The sequence below is a fragment of the Catharus ustulatus genome, chromosome 6 (assembly GCF_009819885.2).
Source record: "Catharus ustulatus isolate bCatUst1 chromosome 6, bCatUst1.pri.v2, whole genome shotgun sequence".
Classification (NCBI taxonomy): Eukaryota; Metazoa; Chordata; class Aves; order Passeriformes; family Turdidae; genus Catharus; species Catharus ustulatus.
Window position 1 is genome coordinate 44,648,035 of NC_046226.1, and position 14,230 is coordinate 44,662,264.

The 14,230-nt window shown below is 39.3% G+C and overlaps 1 protein-coding gene across 3 annotated transcripts in view; it reads right to left on the bottom strand.

Annotated features, from left to right (window-relative positions):
* Nucleotides 1-213: 213 nt before the first annotated feature.
* The window catches only part of CD44 (CD44 molecule (Indian blood group)), a 49,982-nt gene continuing 35,965 nt past the window's right edge, over nucleotides 214-14,230 (bottom strand). The window contains exons 9-15 of one of the 3 annotated variants that reach the window (XM_042779418.1): nucleotides 13,861-14,022; nucleotides 12,567-12,728; nucleotides 11,071-11,304; nucleotides 10,011-10,196; nucleotides 6,911-7,027; nucleotides 5,590-5,668; nucleotides 214-3,537 (exon numbers count right to left, since the gene is read on the bottom strand). In XM_042779418.1, coding sequence (XP_042635352.1) covers nucleotides 3,321-3,537; nucleotides 5,590-5,668; nucleotides 6,911-7,027; nucleotides 10,011-10,196; nucleotides 11,071-11,304; nucleotides 12,567-12,728; nucleotides 13,861-14,022 — 1,157 coding nt within the window. In that variant the 3' untranslated portion in view covers nucleotides 214-3,320. The remainder of the gene's footprint in view (nucleotides 3,538-5,589; nucleotides 5,669-6,910; nucleotides 7,028-10,010; nucleotides 10,197-11,070; nucleotides 11,305-12,566; nucleotides 12,729-13,860; nucleotides 14,023-14,230) is intronic. The other 2 variants (XM_033063708.1, XM_033063709.1) reach the window with 2 other exon arrangements.

Consider the following 14,230-nt stretch of genomic DNA (forward strand, 5'->3'; position numbering starts at 1 on the left):
GACCAGAATATGTGCTAACGAGACATGTGGCAATTGTCTCTGAAAAATATTCCAGGCAACATGCTTCAAACTAATCAGCACAGAGGCTGTTGATGTTGACAAGGGACACAGAAAGATCATCCCTATCATGTGAAAAACTGCAAAAGTACAATTTTGGAACTGGTGTTGTGGGAAGGGTTTCACATCCACAAAGGCAGACATGACAGCTGCACATCCTTTCTCTTCTTTAATCAAATATTCCTTTTCAGAACTTCAAGAAAATACAGATTGCTTCATGAAAATATTACATTCCCATAAAACATACAGAGCCCCTCTTAAATATGCCTGCTGCTTTAGACTGTATTTCCCCTGGAGTGGATCACATTTATTTGAAACTTTTCAAGACAAAGGAATAACACAAGCTGATTGCAGGGTCTGACCTCCATGGCATTTTTAGGAGAGAGCCTGATTCTTCTTAGGCACCAAGGACAGACCAAGGCACAGTCTGCCAGCACCCAGAAGGAAGGGCTGGACCTTGCTGGGTGCTGCACTCTCCAAATGCTGCTGGAGTGAGTCAGGAATGGTTGTCAGGGTCCTACTGGGTTATCTTGAACAGAACCAAGTTGTTGTAGCTGTTGTCTGCTTCTGGGGGAAAGGTGATTTCATCACTAACTCCCAGAGCATCTGTGGAGCCTGTGGGAGGCCAGCAGAGCAGACAAGGTCACACAGCATTCACCTCAGCCTGGCTTGGAACATGCAAGCAAAAGAAATGATCACAGTACTCAACACGACTGTCCGGCTGCATACTTCTCTCCCACTCACAGCTGGACTTATATTTCATCCTCATTGTGGAATCAGGCTTATTTTGGATGCTTATTTTAAAGTCTGATGTATTTGTAGCAATACTATTTCTAGTTACAATTTAGAGACGGTGTTTTCTTTCATTCTGATTAATCTGTTAAATAAATATGCAAATATATCAAGTGCTCTATATAAAAATACATACACACAACAAACAACCCCTCATAATAAAAGCAAGATTAATAAAAATATGTACTGTATTACACATATGAAATGGCCTTCTAGTTTTGAAACTATAATGAAACAATTACACACAGGTCACAGGACATAATCTAAAAAGAATCAGCATATATAAAATAATGGCATTGCCTCCTGAGCATGTCCCATTTAAAAATATACAAAGAACCCAACCAGTGTTGTCTATGCTTTTACAGCTACTGACTGTAAGACAAATTATCAAGAAGTTTGTGGATTTCTTCATTCAACATCTGAATAGGGAGATGAATAACATGACACAGATTTTTTGGTTTTTTAAAAGACAAATTTCCAAGACAATGAAATACATCCTTCTCACTGAGACCTATATTCAGCTGGATTTAAAGAGAGCAATAATTCCTACTCTGAGTCTCCACACTTAGTGGAATAAGTACCTAACATCACTTTAAACAGAGCCTTCAACAGATCACTTTGATTTCTAATGACAAATAGAAAAACGTGCTTAAAAACATTAAACAAAAATCAATGCACTGTTCATGGATGAAATATCTGACCTACATAAAGTCAGAAAACATTCTATGTGCATTTTAAAACATCACCTCGTTTTGGGACTTTTTGCCCAGGTGGAAATTGCCCTGAGGACATCTGCCAGCAGATACCAGGGCACTTGAGCATTTCCATGAAGCACATGGGAAACTGCTGGAGGGCTGTGACTCAGGAATATAATCAACAGTCTTGTGCTTTATGTTCCTGTGAAGATCAGTGCTAGCTAAAGTCAGTATTTAGCCAGCTGAATATTCCTCCTCCAAACTGCTTCAGATGGAGAACATCTTTAGCAGAACAGTTTCAAAGACAGGGGCTGTGGTCACTGAACAGAACTGCTGAATAACCCTGCTACAGAACATCCACACAGACCAACGTTTTTCCTTGCATTTCCTGAGGGCAATCCAATTAGAAGTTACAGTTCTCCCTCCATTCTAATAAGCTTTCTTAAAAATGGCACAGACCACTGGCAGTAAATAATTTTTCCTGACAATTCATATCAATATAATGCACAGCATCATAGCTTAATACAAATACTTTACATAATAGACACAAAAGGACATAACAAAAGCATGTAACAATGCAGTTCAGCTACTCTACTATGTTACATGGGAAGGTTTCCTGTATCATTTGCTTTGATCTTTTCTGTAGAAATTGAACTTCTGGTACCAAAAAGCAAGCAATGTTTCTTTCTGGTGTTTTCAAAAAGCAGATGGAAAAAATGTAGATGAAATAGAATTCTGAGGAAATGAGTAAAATCATAGAAAAGCAACTTTTAAAATATCAGCAATCTCGTATAATATAATAGTTATAGGGGAAAAATTTTTAATAGGTTCAGCATCTCCTTAGTAAAGTGGAGCTCAGAATATAGAGACCTATTTTCAGGAACAAAATACTCTCTGTTTCCCTAGTGATCTCAATTGCTTGATTTGTGCATATGTGACAGAGCTGGGGTCGTTTTGTTTTATTTGTTATCTTAACTAACAGCGTCATTAAAAACATGCACAAACTTGGATCAATGAATGGGGGGAGAAGAGCAATGAACATCTGAAAAACTGAAGGATAATTGTACAGGTTGTTGGATAATAAAGAACAGAAATTTATTATGTTTCAGCTCATGTTTTCATGCCTTTATTACCCTCCTGAGAAGACTTGCTGTATGTCCATAGATATTTAAAAATAGAGATAAATAAATTGTGACCTTCTGGGTTTCCCTCATTGCAGACCAAGCCACATATAATTATAATGTGTCACTTCTTGTTTATACTGGCAGATTCTGAATGTACCCATTGCTATTCCTGGCTGGAAGGCATTTCTGAAGGATTCTGACGTTGCAGACATTGTAGGAGATGCCTTTTGGGTTTAAACTTGATTTTTTTACTCTTGACATTTTTCCTCACTTACTTCTGTACCATGGCATGTTTAATACTTTAAATATTGGTAAGATGGAGTGGCTGGATACTTCTTTAGCTCCACACAGTGAAGACCTTCCATCTGGGGAGTAATGATGTCAATTTGTATGCCTTCTAACATCCAGGACACAGTGAGAGTCCTCTGTGAAGGGGCTGGGAACTGAAAGCATTATGCAGCTCTTGGAGGTGCAGTTCAGAAAGCACGCGTCAATTTTTAAACTCAGGCATCATTGCAAAGTGATTAAAAAGAAACAGAACTTATGCTCATGTCCAAAAGACATCAGTAGCACAGTGCATCTGTGAATTCCTGTTCAAGTTCCACATGATTTTGGTTTCCCCAGCCCTGATCAGCTTGGCAGTGTGGTACCACTACACTCCAGTCTTCATGTCAAACTCGTGATGATTTTGTGTTTCATTAACAGTCAGGAATTCATCACATGCTTCTGTTCGGTCATTTGACTTTTCTTTATGAACCAAGTGCACCATTTCTTGGGATTTGCTGATATCTCCATTTAATTCACTTGTCTTCCTGTCCTCCACTGCCCCTTTGCCATTGTTAATCACTAGCTTTTGCTTCTGCCCGCATCTAGAAAGAAATAAAAATAAAATAGTATAAATAGAGTCTAACGAAAGTAATAAAAAACTGAAGGTAAATATTTAGGAAGAAGAGTTTGGCAATTAAACTTGTGTCTGCCAGTGCAGACTTATACTATACAAAGTGTAAAATTTCTCCATATTGCATATTTTATTTTTAAAAGTGTCCACTGTTATATGCATAAAATTTATCAGGAGCTCACTTATCCAATTTATATTTAATGTTACTACATATAGCAACAACATTCATTACTGAATGCTAGAAATATACTTCTATCATTTGAATACATCCACATTTATGAACTTTGTAAATATCCCCATTATGAGGATACTTTCTAAACCCAGGCTTGGGACCACAGCTTTGAAAATGCACAAATTCTCAAGCAAGCAGAAAATCTGGATCGAGCTCTCGCCTCGTTAAACACAACTGTGGTTTTTCCTTTGTATTAGCATGTCAAGCTTAGAAGCCAACAAAGAGTAAGGAAATATAGAGAACTGCTCTTGTTGCTGTCTGCAGCAGAGCTGCTTGGAATGTTCAGCTGGGAAATGGGTACTGTGCTTTTCAAGTTACATTTGCTGCAGGGCTGCCCAATAAATGCAGCTCTGAATTAAAACACATGCACACACAATCTTTTAAAGGGTCACCAGTCCAAAGCTAATGCACACTGGTTATTGTGGGCTGGGTATCCTTCAGCGTAGTAAAAACAGAACTACCTGCACAGCTGTCAGATTTGCTGTTTAGATGGCTCTCTGGCTACACAGTGCTGGACATCCTACTTGTCCTCAAACAGCCTGTACAAACTGAACATGCAGAGCCCAGCATGCCTAAGAGGGACAGTGTGCCTGTGAAATTGGACTTTTAAATCTTTTATTCTTAAATGAAGCATATATTTTCCCAATTGACTAATTTGGCTGTTCAATTTTACTATTATGCTTCTGAGATACCTTTTTTTCATGCTCACTGACTCATAGATAAGGGTTATTCTAGCCAAAGTAGCTCAGTTCACTCTGCTAATGTTACACACACCCTTGGGGATGATTTCCTCCTCTGCAGCCATAAAATGTCAAAAGATGCCAGCAAGGAGCTGTGGAGCTCCACAGCCTCTTAAAAGAGCATCTCAGAGTACTCTTCAACCAACAGACTAGGAAAAAAATGTGCTCACTGCTTCCTGAACAAAAATCTCAACATATTATGGGGTCACTCTGATTTTAAAAAAAAAAAAGTGTTAAAAAAAAAAAAAAAAAATTGTTGAAAATCTAACAGTCAAGAGTCAAGTAGCAAATAGTTACTCTGTTAAAAAGCTCAGTTTTAACATTCAATTAGTGAAAAGCTGCTGGAGACAATTGGGAGGTAACCTCAGAACAACCCCCAAAGAAAAGAGGTAAGAATATAACATCCTTTAGGCTAGGGCTTTTCCAATTTCCCAGCTAACTTTGCACAGATCACTGCATTACTTTTCACTGCTCAGCTTCCTCATCTGTAAAATGGAGTACATAAAGCCTTTGAGAGCTCTGTGAGCAATGTCAGCATGTATGCTTGTGACTGCCAGCTGTGATACTGGCTGTTGTTCAGAAGGAGCAGATTAACAGGTTTTCACAGCATCCCTGTGATTGTCTGACACAGCCCTTCACACTGCTCACAGACAATGCTTTAGTGGTGGAGGGTTATTCTGCCCCATCCTGTAGTTGCTGCTGTCTTGTTCATCTCACAACTTCCACTCTCGTGAACACGATTTTCCCATTAATAATGAATAGATGGAGGGTAATTAATTATCTGTGATCCCTGTGCAGCTAGTTTCTATTTCTAGGACCGAATGGGTCATACAGCTGCTGACTTCATGTGAGAGGTTCCAGGTGAGTGTGAGGGCTGATGTGTGACCTGTGCAGGACAGGGGGACCTGGCTCCCCACACTCCAAGCCACAGAGCTCTGCAGAGGATGCTCTTCCCTGTGGTTTGCTACTCTGCTCTTTGACAAAGCTTTGGAGACTCAAGGAAGAAAAAAGTAAGGCAGTGTGTTTTGGAAGTGTGAAGGTGTGGCCTTACCTTCTGCGACTGTTAACAGCAATGCACACTGCAAGGATCAGTGCCAGCACCACCAGGGCTACAACGATGATCAGCCAGTCTGTAGGGACAGATGGGGAGGGGAAGAGAGCACGTGAATGTATTTCATGTAGTTTTGCCATTTCACAGAACTGCAAAAACACAATCTTTTCTACTTCCCTTAAGCTGTCACACTCTTTTCCTAGCTTCCATGAGTGTTTGCTTGGTTTGCAAAGTCTTTCTGTGCAAATCAAACACATTTTCATCATTCAGCTACACACAGGCAGCTGAGATTAAATCCTCTGTAAATCACTGTTGTCTTATTGTGAGCTTCAATATGAGTTTCATTGATTTACTCCAGTGAAAAAAGAAAAGCATGACACACCTACAATCCCAGGCACAGAAGCAGGATGACTTTTGGCACATTTTTGGCAAAGCAGGTTTCACAACCTTCCCAGAAGCCTACTCTCCACTACCATCACAGCTCTGCTCCCATTACAGAGGGGGTCCTCTCCCAAGAGCTATGTCCTGTATCTTCTCTGTTTGAAACAACTCTCCCTTGTTTAACAAGACTCAACATTTCATTTGAAACAAATTACATCTTCTAATTAGTTAACTTTTAGTGCTCCATGGTGAAAATCTGACAGGCGTTCTTTTCGTAGCATGCTCTTCTTGTCACTCCCTTCACTTTTCCCTGCAAATGATGAGTTCTTCAAAAGGTGCTTCAAAGATTGCCTTTCCAAAATTTTCTGTGTGCTTTTCTCCATTTTTTTTCCCCATGTGATTAATGCAATGCCTTGAACTGAACACAGAGTTTCAGCTCTGGACTTGCTAGCCCTAAGTAGACTGGGATAATTACTATCTCTGTTTTAAAAATTACTTTACCATTAATAAGTCCCCGAACATATTTGCATTCTTTTGCAGCTGTATCATGGTGTTGGTTTCTTTTTACTCTGTTTTAGTGTGCAAACTCTATTCTGGAGGGTTTGTCTCAGCTGTTCTTTTCACTGAACATTCTCATGGATATGATACTATGCACATAACTTTACCAAGTTTTGCCTGATTGAATTTCAATTTATAAAAGTTCACTGAATTTTAATCTCATTCTCCAAATGTGTGGTTTCTCTCATCTTAATATTGCTGAAAAATTATATGAGTTACAATATGCTCTATTTTTCAGACTACTTGTAAAATGCAGAATATTATCTAATTTAGAACAAAGCCTGAACAACTGTATTCGACATTCATTTTCATCTCATACTTCAGTTCATATGAAGACAATTCTGTACTTGGATTTTTAAAACATTCGACTTCAAAAACCCACCTGGTACAGGGGCAGACCTTGGATTTGAAGCTATTTTTGTTGTGGCTGTCTCTCCAGGGGAAGTGGTGGATTCATAATGTCCCTCGTATGGTCCTTGGTCGTCATAGACACTGGAGCCTAAAGAACAAAAACCCCACCCATTAGGCCAAATATGCATCATGAACATCTAACAGCAATGTAGGAAGACTGTGACTTTAACAATGTAAAAAACATACTCTAGAAAGTCCATGCTGAAGCAATTAGTGAGTGTTTGTACTGCAAACTATCACACAGATTACAAGCATGATGCTCATCTGAACTATTTGTGGCTAGCTTTAGTATTTTGAGAAGCAAAACTCATAGCTTTCCCCTCTTGTCTCCCTCATATGCTTCGATTCTATTCCGACACAGAGTAAAACTGAATACCTAAAACTCTAACTCTGTGATAAAACAGAAAAATAGTTCTCTGAATGCTCGTGACTTTGACAGCTATACAGTGAGACTCTAAAAATTAAAAGTATTTTTTTCCTCATAGAAAAAAGTGTTCTCTGCAAACTTAGATGTGGATCCTCTTGTCCTTTTTAATAATTTGTGTCATTTGGCTCCAAGATGGTATTAAATCTTAAATCTCTCTTATATTTTCTATGCTGGCCATACTGCTTCAACTTTTATGCAACTACATTCCCGGTCCATGCTATTATCATAAGGGTATCCCAAGTCTAAAATTATCAGCACACTATAGATACAGTAATTTCATTTGGGACTACCATTTCATTATCACTACAAAAATATATTACAGATCTCCACCTCTCTGAATTCTTCCAGACTCTAAGAAATTAAACACTAACTCTAATCAGTTGTAAAGCTGTTTTTCTTTAACACACATTACAACTAATTTCTGTCCAGCATTTCTGATCTCATTTCCCAGTAACAGCTGGCAAATGCAAAACTGAGAAGCATGTTTTATTCCCTCTGTGAAGCACAGCCAGCAAGCAGCTCATGAATTTTCCAGATGTTTTCATTATTTTTATTAACAAGAAACTTATTGACTGGTGTGTTGTCTGGTGCTATCTCACAACAAAGGACAAAGCACAAATTCAACAATGAAGAGTCTTGATCCAACGCCAAAGAAAGCTGACCAAGAGGGACCTACTAACTTGTCTACACTACATCTCAAGCTTTTCAAGGGCTTTGTATCATCTCTGAAAAATGTCAGAGTTTTTCCTCCACAAAACCACTTTGAAAGACATTCAGACATTTATTAAAATGTGGGTGCTTAGAAACCTGCTACACTTGCTGCTCCCCCGAGCACTGAGAGGAAGAAGCAGGGGTCAGCCACATTCCCAGCTGTTCTGGCTCTGGGGAAGTGCTTGCAAGTGCTTTGAGGGATCCTCAAAAGCTCTCTACATTTCACTTTGGTAACAAACTAGATTTTTTTCCTTTATGGACAATTATTTTTTTATGTTCCTTCAGCAGGCTGACTTGTTAGTCTGTGGACACTTGGACACTTAGTGTGATGTCTGACCCCAGCTTAAACGTTGCTGTAGAAAAAAAGCAAGTGAAAGAAGTGGTACAGTACATCAAAACATTCATATGATCAGAAAAGGCCTTTAACAATACATTCATGAATCTTTTCCATTCCATTTTGCCTATATTGGGAAACATTACAAATGAATGAACCCTTCAATAAATAAGCTTTTTGATGACAATGCTAGTGTCTTAGTAATTCCCAAATACTGTGTTCTTAAAGTGCACCAAGAGAAGGTAAATGAAAAAAGGAAGAGTTTCAAGAAAATAGCCTTCTGAGACTTTGCCAGGGTACTGACAATACAAAGATGCAATGCAGATATTCTCACTGAAAAATATTTAAACCAGTTCTTACAGGTTTTATGTGCTCAGAACAGAAAGGTAGAAAACATTTTTTCATAGTGTGTAATGTCTGCACATAAAATTAAGAAGGCAGTTTAGATTAATTGAATAGAGCCTGTGAAATAAAAGAAATTAGTTTTAGTAGGAAGATATTATTAAAAACAGATTTAGCTTTGCAATAAAATTCTGACAAATACATATATTGTATTTACAGTGCTATGCCTATGTCAAAATACTATCACCAGGCAATTTTGTTAGAGTTGAATTTACTGGTTTATACAAAATTCTCAAAAAAATAATTAGCCCAAGTTCTACCTCACAATACATCAATTAATATTAATGCATTACTAAGCTTTCAAGTGTTTTCTTTGTAAGGCTCTAAAAATATAGGTACATAATCTTGTATTTATGCATGATGAATGCCCACAGAGCATTGGCCAAATTCTACTCTGGAATGGTTCCACTACCTTCCAAGAAAGTGCATGAAAACAGTTTGGATTAGCTGATTGGGGAAAAAACCTTACTGTTAAGATGATTATTTGTAATGAAACGACATTTGGGAATAAGGAAAAGTCCCTTCATTTCCTGTATTATAAGCATGTGAACACACATAAAAAATGCCAAAGGCAAATATGTAGTACAAAAAGCAAACACTGTTAACTGCACTAACTTCATCAGAATAATAACCCTTTGAAAAACAAGGCTGTTCATCAATGAAATGCCAGTTAAAGCCCAATAACAGCTACACTTAATCACTGGAAAGATACCAACAGTACATATAGCTAGGAAAAAAAGGTGTCACAGAGGGTTACCTTTCTTTTGTACCTATTCAGCTAATGTAGAGGGGTTACAGATGGGGGCAAAGTGACAGATAGCTAAGGGCTACACAGCTATCATTTGTGCCCAGCAAAAAAAGAAAGACAAAAGGTTATCACAAATGTATGGGCACAAGCAGAAAGTTTGCACTTCTTAATTTCAATAGCTGTGTTACCACATGCTGATAACAGAATATAAGAAAAGCTTATTTGCAAAATACTATTTTCAGCCTTTTACTTAATGCTTTTACCAGAATGAGATTCCATTCATGACATCTTATCAGCAGGTTAAAACCAAAACCAAAACCCTAAAATGAAATCATAATATGGCAACCGTTTACAATCACACTTAGTACACACTTTTGGACAATTGCCATTGTCCACAATAACAACTTACTGGTGGATAAATGAAAATGGTTATAATTCATTTTTCTTACTGGTAGTAAGAGGATCCTGCAAGGGAATAAAATGGTCCTCAATGTCTGACAAAACTTCAGTCGTCCCATGGACATGGAAACCATCTGTGGTGTTTGCTGGTTCACCTTCCCTTCCAGGTGCAGTGCCAGGTGCCAGTGGCTCCTTGGTTGCTTTCTCTTGCTCAGCATCATCCACAGATTCTACGGCTGTCATGATGATGGCAAGATCAGGGAGCACTCACAAAAACCACCACCCACATCATTTCTGGGGCCACAGCAAGCCAGAAAGTGCCTTCACCTTCCTCATGCAAAGCACAGAAGGAGGAGAGAAGACATGAAGGCCTCTCCTTCCACACTGTCACTGGCTGCTGGGACCCCCAAGCTCCACATCTACCCTCAGCATGTTGGAGCAAGATGCTGGTGACACGTACAGTTCCCAGTGACAGGTGGAAAGGGGAGACCTTTAGAAGAAGAGACTTTAGCAGCAATAGCCTGGCCCTGTAACTCAGGAGTGAGCAGCCTCACCTCTGTTGGTCTTGCCTGGCAAGACACAGGGGAGGAGAAGTAAGAAACTGATGGCAGAATTTAAGGGATGTAATTCTGCTGTGAATGCCCTGCCCTCACCACTGGGACCCCACTCCCCAGTGATGGTGCTGCTGCTGAGTCACGGGGCCAAGTCATAGGATTTAGCTGCCAGAGCACCTCCACCACACCAGTCATGGTGCCAAAGCACATCCAGCCTGATCCCGTTGATGCACAAGAAAGGAAGATGAGGCGAGGCCGGGGATTCAGAATCACCAGAGTGCATGTCTCGCAGAACATTTAGGAGATGACCCAAAAGCTTGCTTCAGCAAAGGACAGAAACCACCAAGTGCACCAGCAAGGAGTCCCTTATGCCTCGTCCACAGATCCTTCAATAGATTTTTCACTGCAAGTCCACATTAAAAATGAAGATCCCCAGGATGAGAAAGAGAGTGAAAGGAATCATCTTCAGCAGAAATAATGTCTCATTTCACACCAGCCATGAGAAATGAGTATGGTCCATTATTCTTACTGGTACCCGTCAGAGGAGAGCCATTACCAGTTTGGGTCACACTGGCTGTGGTCCTGTGGAGAACTTCATCTCTGGGCGTATCCATGGCATTTGTGATGTCTTCAGTGCCCTGTCCTGGTTCATCATCCCAAGGCAGAGGAGTTTGAGTTGGCTGTTGGTGGTGAGCACCATCAGGAGAGGAAGCAGCTGTTACCACAAGGTGAGGTGCCCATGCTTCCTGGGTTGTGTCTTCTGGGGCCACAATGTCAGTGGAGGCTGTGACTGTTGTGATGATGGCTAAGTTAACTTCAAACACATTTTAAACATGCACCTTACTTATTACTCCCTCTTTATTTTAGCAATCTTCACCTTTTTTATTTATTAGCCTATGTAGAATAGGCAATGAGAAGGGAAAAAAAAAAACCAAAAACAAAACAAAGCCACAAGCAAAGAATATCCTCTGCATATGATACACTGTTTTTGGGTTGTCTCTTCCTTCACTAATATTCACAATGCAGCTTAAAATATTGGTTTTGAAAATACCTAGTGAACACCGTTTAAAAGCAAGAGAACATCAATATTATTTTCAGAATGAGTATAAGAATTCCTGTTGTTAACATGGGAATTAGGTTAGAATTACTTAATTTAAAACATTTGAACAAATTGCAAAATCATACTTGGGTTTTCATATTTGCAACTGACCTGTCAAACCTCATAATGCTTAAAAAACTGGGAAACTTCACAGAATCTCATTCATATTTAGAAAACATGAGTAGATGATAGAGAACACAACTATATTTTAATCCACAAACTGCATCTATAATCCACACAATTTGTAGTTTCCATAGCTCTCTGTCAAATCCTGAATGTTGAGGATTAAATAATCCAGATAAAAATGGATTTTGAGGAAGAAAAGCAAAAGGATAACTGCAAATTTTTCTTTAGAATTTCTTTTTTAGAAAATGCAGGAAGAAAAGATGCAAGAACTTCCAAGCAACTACAGTGTAATTAAAAAACCACCTTACTATAGTAAATAAAAAAGCAGTATTTTGAATGAGCATAATTTTAAATGGATAACATACAGGGTTTGGGAATTTAAGTTAGAATCTTGCAGAACTACATGAACAAACTCCAATAAATTATTTCAAATTTTACAGCATTAAGAGAATATGTTGAAATATTAAGACCAGGAGCGACCAGACATGAAAAACAAACATTTACACTACCAGCCACCTCCAAAAAGCAACTGCTTTCTCAGTTAGAAATACACCTGAGCAAAGTCAGGGGAAATAAGAAACAGGGCACACAGCAAAAAAAAAAAAAAAATCCTTAAACAGACAAGAATTCTTGTTGGGATATTCACATGCAACAAAATCACAAAAACATTTGCACTGCAATTTCCCAGCAAGAATGCACTCTTTAAAGATAAGAAAGACAGGGAAAGAAGTCAGTTTCAGAAGAAACAATGTCTCATTTCACACCAGCCATGAGAAATGAGTACAATCCATTATTTTTACTGGTACCCATCTGAGGAGAGTCATTACCAGCTTTGATCATTGTGGTTGTGGTCCTGGGGAGAACTCCATCCTCAGACACATCTGTGGGATTTGTGATGCCTTCAGTGTCCGTTTCTGCTTCATTATCCCAAGGCATTATCTCAGATTGAGTTGACTCTTCATAGTGGGCACCATCAGGAGAGGTAACAGCTGTTATGATGGTTTAATAACAGATGATTTAAACACAGATTATTTAATAGCTGTGAATTCCATGTGTTCATTGCTGTGGTCTTCCCATTACCACCCCATCCAAGCCTCCTGTCCCCCTTAGAGCACTGTTACCCTTTTCTCTCCACAAAAAAGGCAGACAAGTGAGACCCTGTGCCCTGTACCTCATCACTGCTCTCTCACAGTTTTGGCAAGACATATCCATTTGCTATTCTCATCCACTTTTTCACTTAATTAAAAAGATTCCTGAGGGCAGTGGACATAGGGAAAGACACAGAGGCAGAAGCCAGAAGGATTCCCTGACCTGCATCCTAGACTACCCACAGAGCCCCAGTTCCCTTGGCACTGCCACTTGCTGGTACAGGGTGTTTCACACTGCAGGTGTCAATACTGACAGTCAAGAAGACAGGAATGCCTCTGCTTCTTCCTCCACACTGGCACTGGCTTCTGAGAGACCCTTAGGCTCCACATTTAACCTCAGCATGTTGAAGCCAGATGTTGGCAGCATACACAGATTCCAGTGGCAGAAGGACAGGGGAAACCTCCAGAAGAAGAGATCATACTATGTTTTTAGGATGTTATGAATGCTGCGTTCTATGAGAATGCATCATGATGCTGTGTCATGCCAGTTTTATAGATTCCTGTCTCTCATCATTCTAGGAATGAGCCAGAGGGATAAATATCTCAATAAAGTCTATGAAAAGAATGCTCTTTTGCCAGGTGAATATTCACAAATTAAAGAGGTTAACCTCTTGAGGTACAAATATACATACGTAAGGATTTGACTTTATGATAAAGAAAGTCTGGCAGCACCAAATAATATAACTTATGTAATGAGATGGATGCAATTTCACAGCCATGCTCCACTAAGGAATGAAAAGCCCTATAAGTAGTGTGGCAAATAAAGAACAACTGTTTTAATATGGAGCTAAAATAGAAATCTTCTGTTCCACCACCATCCAGACAGAGAAATTTAATCACTCTAGAGTTTATGTCATTATTTTGAGAGATCAGTAATTACTCCAGTCTACAAGTTCATGAAATATCTTTCCAGGAGAGGCCATCTGAGAGACAGAAGTGATGCAACATACAAAGCAGACATTATTATCAGTACCTGTAGTGGAAGAGTCTCTTTCATCATTGCTGTCTCTGGAAGGAATAACTCTATCGGTTACAGCAGGCTGTGTGGTATAATCCTCTCTCTGATCCCAGCCTGGATGCATCCACAGGTCGTGCTCTGAGTCGTTCTCTTTGGCCCCGGGGCTGGGGACCACAGCTGTCATGGTGATGGTGAAGCAATTATGAACTCAGCATATAAAGATCCATTTCCCACATTATTCTCCTCTTCAGTTCTTGTGTCTATGACAGGCCTTGCTCACATGTCTACTACATTTAATGGCAAAGAGAAGTAAAGTAGATTTGCTTCTCATCCTGGTTTATATTTAGAAAAGCTGCCTACTGTCATCAGTAGGACCAACTCCTTC